We start from the raw sequence: 20,042 nt of genomic DNA, 5'->3' as shown, positions 1-20,042 counted from the left end.
CGTCAAATATCCCTTGCACAGCCTGGAGGTGTGTGTTGGGTCATTGTCCTGTTGAAAAACACAAACTAGGTGGGATGGCGTATCGCTGCAGAATGCTGTGGTAGCGATGCTGGTTAAGAGTGCCTTGAATTCTAAATAAATCACTGACAGTGTCAACAGCAAAGCACCTCCACACCATCACACCTCCTCCATGCTTCACGGTGGGAACCACACATGCAGAGATCATCCATTCACCTATTCTGCGTCTCACAAAGACAAGGCGGTTGGAACCAAAAATCTAAAATTTGGACTCACCAGACCAAAGGACAGATTTCCACCGGTCTAATGTCCATTGCTCATGTTTCTTGGCCCAAGCAAGTCTCTTCTTATTATTGGTGTCCTTTGGTAGTGGTTTCTTTGCAGCAAGTCAACCATTAAAGCCTAATTCACGCAGTCTCCTCTGAACAGTTGATGTTGAGATGTGTGTTACTTGAACTCTGTGAAGCATTTATTTGGGCTGCATTTTCTGAAGCTGGTACCTCTAATGAACTCTGGGTCTTTCTTTCCTGTGGTGGTCCTCATGAGAGCCAGTTTCATCATAGTGCTTGAAGGTTTTTGCGACTGCACTGTCAAAGTTCTTTCAATTTTCCGCATTGACTGACCTTCATGTTCTTGCCATAATATGGACTTGGTCTTTTACCAAATAGGGCTATCTTCTGTATAACATCCCTACCTTGTCACAACACAACTGATTGGCTCAAACGCATTAAGAAGGAAAGAAATTCCACAAATGTACTTTTAACAAGGCACACCTGTTAATTGAAAAGCATTCAAGGTGACTACCTCATGAAGCTGGTTGAGAGAATGCAAAAGAGTGTGTAGAGCTGTCATCAAGGCAAAGGGTGGATACTTTGAATTTCAAATATAAAACATATTTTGATTTGTTTAACACTTTTTTGGTTATTACTTGATTCCATATGTATTATTTCATACTTTGATGTCTTCACTATTATACTACAATGTAGAAAATAGTGAAAATAAAGAAAATCCCTGGAATGAGTAGGTGTGTTCAAACTTTTGACTGGTGCTGTATATGAAAATGATTCCCATGTTACATGTCTCAAATTTAAAATCAAAATCAGAATTAATAAAGCACACAACCACCAGGAAAAAAACAAGCAAATAAAGTACAAAACTTAACTGTACCTCTATCATCTCCCAAGGCTGCTTACCCAACTTCGCATATACAGTAGGCTCAACTTCCTAGATTTGCATAGGCTACACCATTTACATTTTAGTAATTTAGCAGACACTCTTATCCAGAGTGACTTTACAGTAGTGAATGCATACATTTCATACATTTTCTTTTCTCTGTACTGGTCCCCCGTGGGAATCGAACCCACAACACTGGCATTGCAAACACCATGCTCTACCAACTGAGCCACACGAGACCACACCCAAATATACCATTTGCATTTCTCTCAAAATAATCACATGATGAGAAAAGTGAATAAACAAACAGACACTGAGCCATATTGGTTGTATGTCTTATACTTTTTTTTAAAGGATCATTTAACCCTAAACATATTTGAGATTAAGAATCATTGTGATATAAAGCAGTCTAAATGTCTTACAGGCATGTGTTAAATGTAGTTTAACCAGCTGTCCTCCTGTCAAACCACCACCATTATTCAACCATTAAATGTATTAGGAATAGGCTTTTGCAGAATAATCTTTCATCATCAGCTGATAAATATCCAAAATTGAGGTCCAAAATCGATGTAGTCTACATTGATTTACATATATTCATAGTAGGCTAGTAGTATAGTTACATTTGTAAAATGTAATGTTGTTTAATTTGTGAATCTGTTGATTTTCGTTTATATATTAGGTACAGTATATAGACGGAAATTGAAACGTTAGTCCTACCACTGGTGCATGTTGCAACTGTTCTGCCCAGAGACATTGTGGCTCTAAAGACACTGTCACTGGCATTGAGCCAACATGGCTTCCTTTCCGTGTAAACAACAACAGCATCAAGTAAACGGGGTTTGAGTGTAGGCCTATTACCTCGTATATGGTCCGTCTCTTGGATTTCGCAAATAATATGCAACTAGAAATAGTTATGTAACCTACAACGATGTGCCGAAGGTGTTTCTAGTGAGTATATTGCGTTCCCCCAATTGTAACTCGCGAATTTATCTTTTTGAGGCCAACATTAGCATTAGTTAACTGGACAGCTAACGTTAGCTCGCTGGCTAGCTACCACCAATGATTTTGAAACAGCTAGCTAGCCGGCAAGTTATCTAGCGAAACATGGTGTGCGTTTTTAAAAGGTTGAAAGTTCAATACAATCGATGCTTGCTGTGATATTTAATTGCTTACAATCAACGTATACATATGTTTAGTTTACATACAGTAGCTACGTGCTAGCTAGCTAACTAAAGTTAGCTAACGTCTGGTCTAATTTACCATTGCTTACTAATGTTAGCCAGAAGTACATGTTAGCTTTTTAATCATCGCCAACGCTGGATTAAAGTGATCTCTCATTTGCACACTTGGATGACACCAGTGTTTATAAAAATGTTTAACTAGCTAAAGTCAACTGACCGTCTTAAATTTAACTACCTAGCGAGGTAACTCGTTAGCTAACTACCGAACATAGCTAGCTAGCTACGACGTTAGTTACTAGCTAGCTAAAATAAAACAAACGTTAGTAATGTGTAGAGAGGCCTGTCAAATCTAAGGTCAGTTGATACGATTAAGGAGTATTTATCATTAATACAGTACCGGGCATACCCCATTCCATGGTAGCTAGCTTGCTAACAGGTCAGTTATTTAGGCCTTTGTATTTTTAATTAAACAGTTTAACGTTACCTAGCTAGTTAGTAGGAACAACCTAACTAGCTAGCTACCGATAAGTAAGTTGTTAGATCAAATAATGACCAGTGAGAATACTGAATGTCTTACAATCAACCGAATATCGTCAGCTGTCTAAGTAGCTAGGGGCCTACAAGTGGCATTTATATGAATACATTTCGCTGGCCACATGATGATGTAGCTAGTCTTGAAAAAAATAGTTATCAATTGTGATAATGTAACCTTCAACCCCAACAGATTATTGTCCTTCAGACAACTCATCATCCTCCTCTCCGCTGGGTAGCTCAATAGCCATGTCATCGCATCAGCCCACCAGTTCAGCCTCCAACAGTCCCACCAGCACCTTTGGCTCGCCTTTCTCAGTCATCAGCCCCTCACTGGGATCCCCTGGTGTGGCACCCTCCATGGGTTATGGGCCTATTAGCAGTAGCCAGGTGAGATACACACCCAGGGTCCTTGTTTTGCTTTCATCTTTGCATTTGAATGATCCTACTCTGTATGCGTTTATTCTCTAGCATTATTTCCGAGCTCAGACTAGTGCTGAAGTTTGTTGCTGCGCACAGAAAGGCTGACATTTAGGCTAGCCTACATAGCCTAGATGTACATTTTGTTTTAATCAGTCATGATAACAACATTGTTGTATTTTGTATTTTTTCCACTTTTTGTTTGTGCACAGATCAACTCTACAATGGGGATGCACTCAATCAGCAGCTCGGATGATGTTAAACCCCCGTTTGGCTTGAGGCCTATGTCTGCACACAGCCCTGGGATAATGCTCTCCCAGAAACGCATGTGTGCCATCTGTGGAGACCGCTCCTCTGGTGAGTGCTGTGCACTAAGAGCAGGGTTAGTAGAGGTGAAACGTCGGGCCGGGGACTTATTTTAAATCCCTGGCAATTTCAGAGAGGATAATCCTTTTTGTCATCTGTCTTCAGCTGTGTGTCCTGACCTCTCCCCATCATTCTAATCAATGTTCTTTACTGGCCTGTTTGATTCTGTCACTATATAAACAATAAAGGCACTTGAAACACTGCAGATTCATTAATTAGTGAAGCTCTGCGTAACTTTGCTCATCAAAAAACGAAATCTGTCCTCATTCCTACATAGTGTATACCGGTACCACGGTAATATCACAGTACCAAAACATCATGATACTTAGAATACCGTAGTACTGTTTCATATGATACTACTGACTTTTTCAACCCTACCGATCTAAAGAACCTGCCTGTTATTAAATGTTTATGAAGTCAGTTTTGTTTATAAATTCAGTTGAATTTAAGAAATAGTCACTTGTATGAGCAGGTCATGTGTGGCAGCTGTAATCAGCCAGCCGCTTCCCCTACCAGCCCGCCCCTCAGTCACCTGCTTCTCTCAGCTTCCCCTACCAGCCCGCCCCTCAGTCACCTGCTTCTCTCAGCTTCCCCTACCAGCCCGCCCCTCAGTCACCTGCTTCTCTCAGCTTCCCCTACCAGCCCGCCCCTCAGTCACCTGCTTCTCTCAGCTTCCCCTACCAGCCCGCCCCTCAGTCACCTGCTTCTCTCAGCTTCCCCTACCAGCCCGCCCCTCAGTCACCTGCTTCTCTCAGCTTCCCCTACCAGCCCGCCCCTCACTCACCTGCTTCTCTCAGCTTCCCCTACCAGCCCGCCCCTCAGTCACCTGCTTCTCTCAGCTTCCCCTACCAGCCCGCCCCTCAGTCACCTGCTTCTCTCAGCTTCCCCTACCAGCCCGCCCCTCACTCACCTGCTTCTCTCAGCTTCCCCTACCAGCCCGCCCCTCAGTCACCTGCTTCTCTCAGCTTCCCCTACCAGCCCGCCCCTCAGTCACCTGCTTCTCTCAGCTTCCCCTACCAGCCCGCCCCTCAGTCACCTGCTTCTCTCAGCTTCCCCTACCAGCCCGCCCCTCACTCACCTGCTTCTCTCAGCTTCCCCTACCAGCCCGCCCCTCACTCACCTGCTTCTCTCAGCTTCCCCTACCAGCCCGCCCCTCAGTCACCTGCTTCTCTCAGCATCCCCTACCAGCCTGCCCTTCACTCACCTGCTTCTCTCAGCTTCCCCTACCAGCCCGCCCCTCACTCACCTGCTTCTCTCAGCATCCCCTACCAGCCCGCCCCTCACTCACCTGCTTCTCTCAGCATCCCCTACCAGCCCGCCCCTCAGTCACCTGCTTCTCTCAGCATCCCCTACCAGCCCGCCCTTCACTCACCTGCTTCTCTCAGCATCCCCTACCAGCCTGCCCTTCACTCACCTGCTTCTCTCAGCATCCCCTACCAGCCCGCCCCTCAGTCACCTGCTTCTCTCAGCATCCCCTACCAGCCCGCCCCTCAGTCACCTGCTTCTCTCAGCATCCCCTACCAGCCTGCCCTTCACTCACCTGCTTCTCTCAGCATCCCCTACCAGCCCGCCCTTCACTCACCTGCTTCTCTCAGCATCCCCTACCAGCCCGCCCTTCACTCACCTGCTTCTCTCAGCATCCCCTACCAGCCCGCCCTTCACTCACCTGCTTCTCTCAGCATCCCCTACCAGCCCACCCCTCACTCACCTGCTTCTCTCCGTTCATTCTTCATGTGCGTCTATTCCACCGTCAAATATAATTTAGCCGTGATGGCGAGCAGGGAATCAGACCCAGGCCCTGATGAGTCTTCTGTTGTTAGTCTTCTGTTGTTAGATTTGTTACATTGGAGCAGTGTTGATGCATTGTATCATTTCATCGCCTGTTATAACCAAGAGCACAGACCAGTCTGAGTAGACTTCAAGTTCACGGTCATGCAGCTGCTGAGTGTCAGAGGGAAAATGGAGGACCGCTTGGCGACAGGCGTCCTTGCTGCTTTACAGCAAAGAAAACGTCTTGTCTCTAAAATATGTCCCATATTACCAGAGATGCCTTTTGCACACATTTATATAATACAAATACATTAATTGTGAGCCATTTTAAACTAATACCGGGTCGCTAATTATTGTTTTGATAACAAACAACGTTGTTCAGTCATGTTACCTAGCTAGCTAACAACCTGGTACCGAGGCAGTAGGTTTAGGCACATTTTGATTGGAACAGGAAGAAAGGAAAAGGGTCTGCTACTCATGAGATGTGCTTCAAAAGGTAGGATTCATATACTGTTGGCCTAATGGAAGACTAAACTATATAAAAACATCTATTTCTTTCTGGTACTCCTTAAATTCTGTTTGGTGCCGAACGTTTTTAAAAGTTGGGAGCATTGTGTGTTTGTGGGAGACAGCAAGTGTGGTGTGTGTGTGAGGGAGACAGTGTGTCTGTGTTAACTGAAGAGTAAAGGTTTCATGCAGTGTTTTCCTCTTACTGAGACGATGACTTGCAGATCATTATGCATGTACAGTATATCACTGGAGGTTGGTAGCACCTTATTGGGAAGGACGGGCTGGTGGTAATGGCTGGAGCAGAATGGTATCAAACACGTTTTCTATGTGTTGGATGACATTCCATTTGCACAGTTCCAGTCATAATTATGAGCCGTCCTCCCTTCAGCAGCCTCCACTGGAGTATATTCCTTCCTCCCATTCCTCCAGCCAAATCACAGGTAGGCCTTTGCACAACTTAGCAAATCAGACATTCTATGCAGTATTCTGTTATACAGTGATCAGTGTGAAGCTACATTTAATGTGTTGTATTGAGTAGAAGTGTGAATTTTTAGAAAACGTGAACAAGCGTCTGGGGGATGGGGCGAACAGGATTCTAGGTCACTGATTTAAAAAAAAAAAAAGGTGTTTACTGCGGTACTACTTGGCCTGGTGTTGTATCGTTTTTAAAATGTTGGTGTGACAAGTCTACCCCTCCCCCTTCCCACAGGTAAGCACTATGGTGTGTACAGCTGTGAAGGTTGCAAGGGCTTCTTCAAACGCACAGTGCGCAAGGACCTGAGCTACACCTGCAGGGATAACAAAGAATGCCTGGTGGACAAGCGCCAGCGCAATCGCTGCCAGTACTGTCGCTACCAGAAGTGTCTGGCTATGGGCATGAAGAGGGAAGGTAAGGAAGGACTGAACGTCTGGCTATTATCATGAATAGGGAAGATTCTGAACGTCTGGCTATTATCATAAAGAGGGGAGGTAGGGAAGGACTGAACGTCTGGCTATGGGCATGAAGAGGGAAGGTAGGGAAGGACAGAACGTCTGGCTATGGGCATGAAGAGGGAAGGTAGGGAAGGACTGAACGTCTGGCTATGGGCATGAAGAGGGAAGGTGGGGAAGGACTGAACGTCTGGCTATGGGCATGAAGAGGGAAGGTAGGGAAGGACTGAACGTCTGGCTATGGGCATGAAGAGGGAAGGTAGGGAAGGACTGAACGTCTGGCTATGGGCATGAAGAGGGAAGGTAGGGAAGGACAGAACGTCTGGCTATGGGCATGAAGAGGGAAGATAGGGAAGGACTGAACGTCTGGCTATGGGTATGAAGAGGGAAGGTAGGGAAGGACTGAACGTCTGGCTATGGGCATGAAGAGGGAAGGTAGGGAAGGACTGAACGTCTGGCTATGGGCATGAAGAGGGAAGGTGGGGAAGGACAGAACGTCTGGCTATTATCATGAAGAGGGAAGGTAGGGAAGGACTGAACGTCTGGCTATGGGCATGAAGAGGGAAGGTAGGGAAGGACTGAACGTCTGGCTATGGGCATGAAGAGGGAAGGTAGGGAAGGACTGAACACCTGGCTATTATCATGAAGAGGGAAGGTAGGGAAGGACTGAACGTCTGGCTATGGGCATGAAGAGGGGAGGTAGGGAAGGACTGAACGTCTGGCTATGGGCATGAAGAGGGAAGATAGGGAAGGACTGAACACCTGGCTATTATCATGAAGAGGGAAGGACTGAACGTCTGGCTATGGGCATGAAGAGGGAAGGTAGGGAAGGACTGAACGTCTGGCTATGGGCATGAAGAGGGAAGATAGGGAAGGACTGAACGTCTGGCTATGGGCATGAAGAGGGAAGGTAGGGAAGGACTGAACGTCTGGCTATGGGCATGAAGAGGGAAGGTAGGGAAGGACAGAACGTCTGGCTATGGGCATGAAGAGGGAAGGTAGGGAAGGACTGAACGTCTGGCTATGGGCATGAAGAGGGAAGGTAGGGAAGGACAGAACGTCTGGCTATGGGCATGAAGAGGGAAGGTAGGGAAGGACTGAACGTCTGGCTATGGGCATGAAGAGGGAAGGTAGGGAAGGACAGAACGTCTGGCTATGGGCATGAAGAGGGAAGGTAGGGAAGGACAGAACGTCTGGCTATGGGCATGAAGAGGGAAGGTAGGGAAGGACTGAACGTCTGGCTATGGGCATGAAGAGGGAAGGTAGGGAAGGACAGAACGTCTGGCTATGGGCATGAAGAGGGAAGATAGGGAAGGACTGAACGTCTGGCTATGGGCATGAAGAGGGAAGATAGGGAAGGACAGAACGTCTGGCTATGGGCATGAAGAGGGAAGATAGGGAAGGACTGAACGTCTGGCTATGGGCATGAAGAGGGAAGATAGGGAAGGACAGAACGTCTGGCTATGGGCATGAAGAGGGAAGGTAGGGAAGGACTGAACGTCTGGCTATGGGCATGAAGAGGGAAGGTAGGGAAGGACAGAACGTCTGGCTATGGGCATGAAGAGGGAAGATAGGGAAGGACTGAACGTCTGGCTATGGGCATGAAGAGGGAAGATAGGGAAGGACAGAACGTCTGGCTATGGGCATGAAGAGGGAAGATAGGGAAGGACTGAACGTCTGGCTATGGGCATGAAGAGGGAAGATAGGGAAGGACAGAACGTCTGGCTATGGGCATGAAGAGGGAAGGGAGGGACTGAACATTTGGAGCAGAGCCTAATGGTTTTGGGCCATTCATATTTTTCAACTTTGAGAGTTTGTAGGAGTGCTTTTGAAAGGGAAACATGAATAAAATTGGAGGAGGGAGCGATTGAGAAACATGTTTTTTATACCTGCAGAATCTCAAACTTGACTACATTTTCTTTAATGAATGACATTTTAAATTGAATTGTGAAGTAGGCCGTTGTAAAAGGGTATAGTTCAAAGCCCAGAATCATTTGGTGAAATGATTGAGTTATGTTGAATATTGACCTAGCCCAGTAAAACCTTTGACGATAACTTCTATTTGATCATTGTATTGTGTGGGGGGATGGTGCGTTGTTTTCAAAGTCATTAACAAAACAGGGGGAGAGCATATGGGGGTAGGTTCATATAACTAACCCCTCTCTCCCTCTTCCTTTTCCCCTATTCTTTCTCTCCCTCTTTCTATAGTGGTCCAAGATGAACGTCAGAAATGTAAGGATAAAGACATTGGGAGAATGGAGAGATGAAATATGATTGGATGTGGTATTGAGAGGGTGCAATTAAATAACAAATGCTTGGCACACACTGGTAGACTAATTCTCACAACACATTGGCTAAGAAATGAATGCATTGTTATATAAAATATACCAATTTGACCTTTCACCCTGTTTGGATGAAGCCTAACAGGAGTTAAGATGGGCACAATAGGGCTTCCTCCTTTCCTTTCTTCTGTCTCTTTGTCTTTTCTAACCTTGTGAATCCCTCCCGTCCCTCTCTCCTATTAACCCACACCCCTCTTCCTGTCTCCCGTCTCTCCCTCCTCTCCTGGCTCTGTGGTGTGTTTGGATGCATGGCGGGGTGCAGCAGTCCAGGAGGAGCGTCAGAGGATCAGGGAGCGAGAGGAGGGACTGGAGTGCAGCAGTGCTGTGAACGAGGAGATGCCCGTGGAGAAGATCTTGGAGGCAGAGACGTCCGTGGAGCAAAGGGCGGAGCTCCACTCAGATGCAGGCTCCGCTGGTAGCTCTGTGAGTATACAGGGCTATACTGTTGCCTGGATCAGTATTAGGGTTGCAAAATTCCCATATTTTCCGGAAATTGTGGTTGGAGGATTTCTTCTGTGTTTGATCCTAACTCAGGGAGTCCTCCACCCGGGAAAGTTTCTGGAAATGTTGCGGTGTCAGTTAAAGGAATTATCTGCCTCGGTGATTCATAGCCTACTACTCAGCTCTTGGGACGAATATTCTTTAAAAACGTTAGATAAACTGCTGTCTCTTTAGCATGGAGATTAAAAGCATTTTCTTTCCTACTCGTGATTATTGCATTATTTCTAGCTTCAGCATTGGCTTTTAGGGTCTGTTATTGTTGTTATTGCATTTTTTGGCATTTTTGTATCTTTTTTGTGTGTTTTAGCCCCATGATGCGGTGACAAACATCTGCCAGACTGCAGACAAGCAGCTGTTTGCATTGGTGGAGTGGGCCAAGAGGATCCCCCATTTCTCTGAGCTGCCCCTGGACGACCAGGTCATCCTCCTGCGTGCAGGTACCACTGTCTGGAGGGAGGGAGACATCAGGAGGCTGGATGTGATATGCACTGTCTCAAAGAATAGAATTTACAAGTGATTTTCTGTTCCTGTATTCATTCGAGAGGCAACCAGAGTAGTGCATATGATAGCGTACATTTATCTACCAGTGCAGAGCCCAAAACGACTGATCATAGAGAAGGAGCTGCCCCTATTGTGAGATTATTCCTAACATCTAGCAATTGTATTACATGCACATATATCCTGCTATTATAAAACAAGACATATATCCTGCTATTATAAAACAAGACCATATATCCTGCTATTATAAAACAAGACCATATATCCTGCTATTATAAAACAAGACCATATATCCTGCTATTATAAAACAAGACCATATATCCTGCTATTATAAAACAAGACCATATATCCTGCTATTATAAAACAAAACCATATATCCTGCTATTATAAAACAAAACCATATATCCTGCTATTATAAAACAAGACATATATCCTGCTATTATAAAACAAGACCATATATCCTGCTATTATAAAACAAGACCATATAGCCTGCTATTATAAAACAAGACATATATCCTGCTATTATAAAACAAGACCATACATCCTGCTATTATAAAACAAGACCATATATCCTGCTATTATAAAACAAGACCATATATCCTGTTATTATAAAACAAGACATATATCCTGCTATTATAAAACAAGACCATATATCCTGCTATTATAAAACAAGACCATATATCCTGCTATTATAAAACAAGACCATATATCCTGCTATTATAAAACAAGACCATACACTACTGTTCAAAAGTTTGGGGTCACTTAGAAATGTCCTTGTTTTTGAAAGAAGTGACATTTTTTTGTCCATTAAAATAACATCAAATTGATCAGAAATACAGTGTAGACATTGTTAATGTTGTAAATTACTATTGTAGCTAGAAACGGCTGATTAAAAAAAATAAAAATAAAAGGAATATCTACATAGATGTACAGAGGCCCATTATCAGCAACCATCACTCCTGTGTTCCAATGGCACATTGTGTTGGCTAATCCAAGTTTATAATTTTAAAAGGCTAATTGATCATTAGAAAACCCTTTTGCAATTATGTTAGCACAGCTGAAAACTGTTGTTCTGATTTAAAGAAGCAATAAAACTGGCCGCCTTTAGACTAGTTGAGTATCTGGAGCATCAGCATTTGTGGGTTCGATTACAGGCTCAAAATGGCCAGAAACAAATAACTTTCTTCTCAAACTCGTCAGTCTATTCTTGTTCTGAGAAATGAAGGCTATTCCATGTGAGAAATTGCCAAGAAACTGAAGATCTCATACAACGCTGTGTACTACTGCCTTCACAGAACAGCACAAACTGGCTGTTTAGAAAGAGGAGTGGGAGGCCCTGGTGCACAACTGAGCAAGAGGTTTGAGAAACAGACACCTCAAATCCTCAACTGGCAGCTTCATTAAATAGTACCCACAAAACACCAGTCTCAATGTCAACAGTGAAGAGGCGAGAAGAGATTGCTCCATCATTCTTTATTTAATATTTAAAATAATAAATGGTTTAGTACCCAAATATGTGTGGGGGGGTTTAATATATACAGTACCAGTCAAAAGTTTTCAGACACCTACTCGTTCAAGGTTTTTAAAAACATTTTTTTAAACCATTTTCTACATTGTAGAATAATAGTGAACACATAAAAACTATGAAATAACACACATAGAATCGTGTAGTAACCAAAAAAGTGTTAAACAAATCAAAATGCTTTATATTTTAGATTCTTCAAAGTAGCCACCCTTTGCCTTGATGACAGCTTTGCACACTCATGGCATTCTCTCAACCAGCTTCACCTGGAATGCTTTTCCAACAGTCTTGAAGGAGTTCCCACATATGCTGAGCATTTGTTGGCTGCTTTTTCTCAACTCTGCGGTCCAACTTATCCCACACCATCTCAGTTGGGTTGAGGTCAGGTGATTGTGGGGGCCAGGTCATCTGATGCAGCACTCCATCACTCTCCTTCTTGGTCAAATAGCCATTACACAGCCCGGAGGTGTGTTGGGCCATTGTCCTGTTGAAAAACAAATGATAGTCCAACTAAGCGCAAACCAGATGGGATGGAGTATCCTTACAGAATGCTGTGGTAGCCATGCTGGTTACGAGTGCCTTGAATTCTAAATAAATCACAGACGGTGTCACCAGCAAAGCACCATCGCACCACCTTCTTCATGCTTCACGTTGGAAACCACACATGCAGAGATCACCTGTTCACTTACTCTGCGTCTCACAAAACACGGCGGTTGGAACCAAAGATCTAAAATTTGAACTCATCAGACCAAAGGACAGATTTCCACCGGTCTAATATTCATTGCTCGTGTTTCTTGGCCTAAGTAAGTCTCTTATTTTTGTTGGTGTCCTTTAGTAATGGTTTCTTTGCAGCAATTTGACCATGAACGCCTGATTCATGCAGTCTCCTCTGAACAGTTGCTGTTTAGATGTCTGTTACTTGAACTTTGTGAAGCATTTATTTGGGCTGCAATCTGAGTCACAGTGACCTCTGCTGCAGAGGATAAGTTCATTAGAGTTAACTCTGGGTCTTCCTTTCCTGCGGCGATGAGACAGTTTCATCAAAGCGCTTGGTTTTTGTGACTGCACTTTAAAAGTTATTGAAATTGTCAGGATTGACTGACCTGCATGTCTTCATTAATTATGGACTGTCATTTCTCTTTGCTTATTTGAGCTGTTCTTGCCATAATATGGACTTGGTCTTTTACCAAATAGGGCTATCTTCTGTATACCACCCCTACCTTGTCACAACACAACTGATTGGCTCAAACACATTAAGAAGGGAAGAAATTCCAAAAAATTAACTTTTAACAAGGCACACCTGAGAAATGCATTCTAGGTGACTACCTCATAAAGCTGGTTGAGAGAATGCCAAGATTGTGCAAAGCGATCATCAATGCAAAGATCTCAAATATAAAATATATTTTGATTTAACACTTTTTTGGCTACTGTATGATTCCATATGTGTTATTTCATAGTTTTGATGTCTTCACTATTATTTTACAATGTCCAAGCTTTTGACTGGTACTATATATATATATACATATATATTGAGCAGTATATATACATATACTGCTCAAAAAAATAAAGGGAACACTTAAACAACACAATGTAACTCCAAGTCAATCACACTTCTGTGAAATCAAACTGTCCACTTAGGAAGCAACACTGATTGACAATAAACTTCACATGCTGTTGTGCAAATGGAATAGACAACAGGTGGAAATTATAGGCAATTAGCAAGACACCCTCAATAAAGGAGTGGTTCTGCAGGTGGGGACCACAGACAACTTCTCAGTTCCTATGCTTCCTGGCTGATGTTTTGGTCACTTTTGAATGCTGGCGGTGCTTTCACTCTAGTGGTAGCATGAGACGGAGTCTACAACCCACACAAGTGGCTCAGGTAGTGCAGCTCATCCAGGATGGCATATCAATGCGAGCTGAGGCAAGAAGGTTTGCTGTGTCTGTCAGCGTAGTGTCCAGAGCATGGAGGCGCTACCAGGAGACAGGCCAGTACATCAGGAGACGTGGAGGAGGCCGTAGGAGGGCAACAACCCAGCAGCAGGACTGCTATCTCCGCCTTTGTGCAAGGAGGAGCAGGGGAAGCACTGCCAGAGCCCTGCAAAATGACCTCCAGCAGGCCACAAATGTGCATGTGTCTGCTCAAACGGTCAGAAACAGACTCCATGAGGGTGGTATGATGGCCCGATGTCCACAGGTGGGGGTTGTGCTTACAGCCCAACACCGTGCAGGACGTTTGGCATTTGCCAGAGAACATCAAGATTGGCAAATTCGCCACTGGCGCCCTGTGCTCTTCACAGATGAAAGCAGGTTCACACTGAGCACGTGACAGACGTGACAGAGTCTGGAGACGCCGTGGAGAACGTTCTGCTGCCTGCAACATCCTCCAGCATGACCGGTTTGGCGGTGGGTCAGTTATGGTGTGGGGTGACATTTCTTTGGGGGGCCGCACAGCCCTCCATGTGCTCGCCAGAGGTAGCCTGACTGCCATTAGGTACCGAGATGAGATCCTCAGACCCCTTGTGAGACCATATGCTGGTGCGGTTGGCCCTGGGTTCCTCCTAATGCAAGACAATGCTAGACCTCATGTGGCTGGAGTGTGTCAGCAGTTCCTGCAAGAGGAAGGCATTGATGCTATGGACTGGCCTGCCCGTTCCCCAGACCTGAATCCAATTGAGCACATCTGGGACATCATGTCTCGCTTCATCCACCAACGCCACGTTGCACCACAGACTGTCCAGGAGTTGGCGGATGCTTTAGTCCAGGTCTGGGAGGAGATCCCTCAGGAGATCATCCGCCACCTCATCAGGAGCATGCCCAGGCGTTGTAGGGAGGTCATACAGTCACGTGGAGACCACACACACTACTGAGCCTCATTTTGACTTGTTTTAAGGACATTACATCAAAGTTGGATCAGCCTGTAGTGTGGTTTTCCACTTTAATTTTGAGTGTGACTCCAAATCCAGACCTCCATGGGTTGATAAATTGGATTTCCATTGATTATTTTTGTGTGTTTTTGTTGTCAGCACATTCAACTATGTAAAGAAAAAAAGTATTTAATAAGATTATTTCTTTCATTCAGATCTAGGATGTGTTGTTTAAGTGTTCCCTTTATTTTTTTGAGATATATATATATAAATATAAAGAGCAGCCTGCAGCCGCTAATTGTATGCTTTATTCTTGTGCTTTATCCATCCTTCGCCAGAGGGCTATTGTAGCATAAATGTCTTTCACTGTCCTTCGTCAGGGGGCTATTGTAGCAGAAATGTTGAAATAGCCGAATCCACTAATTTCAAGGGATGTCCACATACTTTTGACCATGTAGAGTAAGTGAGCAACAAGCAATCCATGGTCTATCACTTGATACATTATTAATCCATCTTATCAGTAGCACCATGAGTTAACTCTGTTGGACAGTAGAAAATGCCCCAGAGGTTGTTGATGTCTCTCCTCCTCCCTTCTCTGATTCTCTCCGCTCTTCCGTCCTGTATATCTGTCCCGTCCCTTCGGTCTCTTCTCCCTCTTCTGCTCCTCTCCTGTCTTCTCCCCTCTCTTTTTCTCCTGTGTGTGTCAGGGTGGAATGAACTTCTGATCGCCTCCTTCTCCCACCGCTCCATCGCTGTGAAGGACGGGGTCCTGCTGGCCAATGAGCTACACCGGGACAACGCACATAGTGCAGGGGTGGCGGCCATCTTTGACAGGTAGTTACACAGTGCAGGGGTGGCGGCCGTCTTTGACAGGTAGGCACACAGTGCAGGGGTGGCGGCCGTCTTTGACAGGTAGTTACACAGTGCAGGGGTGGCGGCCGTCTTTGACAGGTAGTTACACAGTGCAGGGGTGGCGGCCGTCTTTGACAGGTAGGCACACAGTGCAGGGGTGGCGGCCGTCTTTGACAGGTAGGCACACAGTGCAGGGGTGGCGGCCGTCTTTGACAGGTAGGCACACAGTGCAGGGGTGGCGGCCGTCTTTGACAGGTAGGCACACAGTGCAGGGGTGGCGGCCGTCTTTGACAGGTAGGCACACAGTGCAGGGGTGGCGGCCGTCTTTGACAGGTAGGCACACAGTGCAGGGGTGGCGGCCGTCTTTGACAGGTAGGCACACAGTGCAGGGGTGGCGGCCGTCTTTGACAGGTAGGCACACAGTGCAGGGGTGGCGGCCGTCTTTGACAGGTAGTTACACAGTGCAGGGGTGGCGGCCGTCTTTGACAGGTAGGCACACAGTGCAGGGGTGGCGGCCGTCTTTGACAGGTAGGCACACAGTGCAGGGGTGGCGGCCGTCTTTGACAGGTAGGCACACAGTGCAGGGGTGGCGGCCGTCTTTGACAGGTAGGCACACAGTGCAGGGGTGGCGGCCGTCTTTGACAGGTAGGCACACAGTGCAGGGGTGGCGGCCGTCTTTGACAGGTAGGCACACAGTGCAGGGGTGGCGGCCATCTTTGACAGGTAGGCACATGATATGTGGTTAAATTTCCCCTAGGTACAGACCTAGGATCAGCTTCCCATAACATTAACCACTAATAGGGAAAACGTACAATATTCTAATAATAGCATAATTACCATAGAGGTATATAATAACAGTGTTGTATTAAATTCTGTGATCATCATAATGTGATAACACACTAATTGTCCCCCACAGGGAGAGTGTGCAGAGTGCTGAGGTGGGAGCCATATTTGACCGGTAATAACCTACACACACACACACACACACACACACACACACACACACACCAAGTGTATATCTATGTAGAAAACTCTCTCCACCTCTCTTTCCGGCCTCCTGTAGGGTTCTCACTGAGCTGGTCAGTAAGATGAGAGACATGCAGATGGACAAGACAGAGCTGGGCTGCCTCCGTGCCATCGTCCTCTTCAACCCAGGTGCTCTATTGTTACCATTAGTCCCTCATACACAATGTTACCTTTACTGTCATGGTTTCCTTCCAATAACTGTGTCCCTCCCTCAGACGCTAAAGGTCTGTCCAACACCGGAGAGGTGGAGCTCCTGAGAGAGAAGGTCTATGCGTCACTGGAAGCCTACTGCAAGCAGAAATACCCAGAGCAGCAGGGAAGGTAGGCTTTCATGTGCTACATGAATTAGTACTAGTATCTCATACACTAAAAGGCATGTACATCCTGGATAAATACATTTGTATTTTGTGTAAAACAATACGTACAGTGAGGGAAAAAAGTATTTGATCCCCTGCTGATTTTGTACGTTTGCCCACTGACAGAATTGATCAGTCTATAATTTTAATGGTAGGTTTATTTGAACAGTGAGAGACAGAATAACAACAACAAAAATCCAGAAAACCGCATGGCAAAAATGTTATAAATTCATTTGCATTTTAATGAGGGAAATAAGTATTTGACCCCCTCTCAATCAGAAAGATTTCTGGCTCCCAGGTGTCTTTTATACAGGTAACGAGCTGAGATTAGGAGCACACTCTTAAAGGGAGTGCTCCTAATCTCAGTTTGTTACCTGTATAAAAGACACCTGTCCACAGAAGCAATCAATCAATCAGATTCCAAACTCTCCACCATGGCCAAGACCAAAGAGCTCTCCAAGGATGTCAGGGACAAGATTGTAGACCTACACAAGGCTGGAATGGGCTACAAGACCATCGCCAAGCAGCTTGGTGAGAAGGTGACAACAGTTGGTGCGATTATTCGCAAATGGAAGAAACACAAAAGAACTGTCAATCTCCCTCGGCCTGGGGCTCCATGCAAGATCTCACCTTGTGGAGTTGCAATGATCATGAGAACGGTGAGGAATCAGCCCAGAACAACACGGGAGGATCATGTCAATGATCTCAAGGCAGCTGGGACCATAGTCACCAAACAATTGGTAACACACTACGCCGTGAAGGACTGAAATCCTGCAGCGCCCGCAAGGTCCCCCTGCTCAAGAAAGCACATATACATGCCCGTCTGAAGTTTGCCAATGAACATCTGAATGATTCAGAGGACAACTGGGTGAAAGTGTTGTGGTCAGATGAGACCAAAATGGAGCTCTTTGGTATCAACTCAACTCGCCGTGTTTGGAGGAGGAGCAATGCTGCCTATGACCCCAAGAACACCATCTCCACCGTCAAACATGGAGGTGGAAACATTATGATTTGGGAGTGTTTTGCTGCTAAGGGGACAGGACAACTTCACCGCATCAAAGGGACGATGGACGGGGCCATGTACCGTCAAATCTTGCTGAAGGTTCGAGTTGCTAAACTGCAGCCTCAAAACCTTAATGACTTGGAGAAGATCTGCAAAGAGCAGTGGGACAAAATCCCTCCTGAGATGTGTGCAAACCTGGTGGCCAATTACAAGAAACATCTGACCTCTGTGATTGCCAAGAAGGGTTTTGCCACCAAGTACTAAGTCATGTTTTGCAGAGGGGTCAAATACTTATTTCCCTCATTAAAATGCAAATCAATTTATAGCGTTTTTCTGGATTTTTTGTTATTCTGTCTCTCACTGTTCAAATAAACCTACCATTAAAATTATAGACTGATAATTTCTTTGTCAGTGGGCAAACGTACAAAATCAGCAGGGGATCAAATACTTTTTTCCCTCACTGTACTAATCTGCTCTCCTGTAGTTGTGCTGCTAACTGAGCCTGTAAGAGCTAGGAGTGTTGCTGCTGCTTTCATGTAGCTTATTAATGTCCCGTTATTTCATTCCCTCACTCTTCACCCCTCCCCCTCAGGTTTGCTAAGCTCCTCCTCAGGCTGCCAGCACTGCGTTCTATTGGTTTGAAGTGTTTGGAGCACCTGTTCTTCTTCAAGCTGATTGGTGACACCCCTATCGACACGTTCCTCATGGAAATGCTTGAAGCACCTCATCAGTTGGCATAGAGGTGGTAGGAGAGGAGAGGTGTTCTGTGGCCGGGGTTAGATAGCTTGGGTCTGGGAATTTGCTGGAGTGGGACTGCACTTTTAGTTCTTTGGGGAATTCAGCATTTTGTCTCACTGCTGTCTGGGTTATGCTATTTAGTTCACCACATTGTCTCTTTCAGAACATACATCCCCAAGACTTGTGATCTACAGGCTGGTGCTATATATTAATATAACTTCTTGAATAACTGAGATTAAAAAAGTAAAGACTTTTTTTTAAATTGGAACCTTTAGTTCCCTTACTCTGGCTTATCGAAGCTACAATTTGGATATATGTTTTTATATAACTATGTTAATGCTTTTTAGACGAACCCCAAATGATAAAGTTAAGGTCTGGTAAGTGATCTCCCCCCTTAACCTGTTTTTAAAATGAAGGTAACCTGGATGCAACCAGACTGTAATTCTACCTTTTTATCATTTGTAATTGGAACAAAATCTTTTTGAAAAAACATGAAAAACATGTTTTATTGTCAAATCTTGGGAAAGTACATTACTGTACCAAGTGAGCGCTCACTGCGTAACATGTGTCTGACTTTCAGCTCCTAGTGGTTTTGTATCCCTCTCAGATGACCAGAAAGCAACACGTTAACAATAAACCCGGGATACAAAAGGAGTAGGTGAATCACAATGGAACACGGAGCAGACCTGTATTGACTGTGTTGACTAGCTTTATTTGTCTAGTAATATGCTATTAGCATTGTTTCTCTTTGCTGTTTTGTAAAATGTAATCACCTTGCAGGCAAAAAGATTGAGCTGCATTGCACATTTTTGCTATGTACTATTTCTACATCATACTATTCAAGTCATCAAATGTCTGGCCAGCAAACAGTCTTTTGGTGCTATACGACAGACATTTGCCATACTTCATTGCAGCCATACACCAAACAGGAAAAATTATGCAAAAAAAATAACTAACTCAAATGTTGTAAATGTAGCAATACAAAATGAATACATATGCTTTCTTTCTGCTTGTCAACTTGTCCGTTCTGGGGGTTTTACAAAGTGAATCATTGTCTGTTAGAAAGGGAATACTCCAATATGTAATTTATCTAAACAATTGTAAGGTACTGTGCAAATATTGTTCAGGGAAAATACTATATATTGATTGGTTTGAATAATGAGATCAGGAGACAGACAAATTATGTAATAATTGATATGTGCCCTTGCTATTAGTTCACCAATTGTATAGAGCAGATCATGTCTTCGGTTGTACTGGATTCCCTAAAGCACTGTTTATACCTGGTTATAACATGCATCCTTTGTCCTGATCATTCTGCTTGTGCCCACATTTTCAAACTGGTGTAGATGATTAAAAGAGGCATTGTGATCAGATCTTCCTGACCACCCTCGGAGGTAGTCAGGCACACATTGTGTCTGGATATCTTACAAGTGTAGAC

At 44.8% G+C, this 20,042-nt stretch overlaps 1 protein-coding gene across 2 annotated transcripts; it reads left to right on the top strand.

Annotated features, from left to right (window-relative positions):
* The first annotated feature begins 1,965 nt into the window (after nt 1–1,965).
* On the top strand, nt 1,966–18,904 carry LOC145860001 (retinoic acid receptor RXR-beta-A). Of its 2 annotated transcripts, none has more exons than XM_082959725.1 (12): nt 1,966–2,139; nt 3,097–3,293; nt 3,536–3,680; nt 6,679–6,858; nt 9,108–9,131; nt 9,507–9,664; nt 10,050–10,179; nt 15,337–15,463; nt 16,398–16,439; nt 16,545–16,636; nt 16,723–16,828; nt 18,459–18,904. In XM_082959725.1, the coding sequence occupies exons 2-12, from the start codon at nt 3,153–3,155 to the stop codon at nt 18,604–18,606; spliced, it is 1,293 nt and encodes a 430-aa protein (XP_082815851.1). In that variant the 5' UTR covers nt 1,966–2,139; nt 3,097–3,152; the 3' UTR covers nt 18,607–18,904. The 2 variants fall into 2 exon arrangements, with proteins under 2 accessions (XP_082815851.1, XP_082815847.1); XM_082959721.1 differs by having other exon boundaries at nt 9,504–9,664.
* Nucleotides 18,905–20,042: the final 1,138 nt, after the last annotated feature.

This window comes from Salmo salar, chromosome 02, assembly GCF_965601325.2.
Source record: "Salmo salar chromosome 02, fSalSal1, whole genome shotgun sequence".
Lineage (NCBI taxonomy): Eukaryota > Metazoa > Chordata > Actinopteri > Salmoniformes > Salmonidae > Salmo > Salmo salar.
This window is presented reverse-complemented; position numbering and strand designations above follow the sequence as displayed.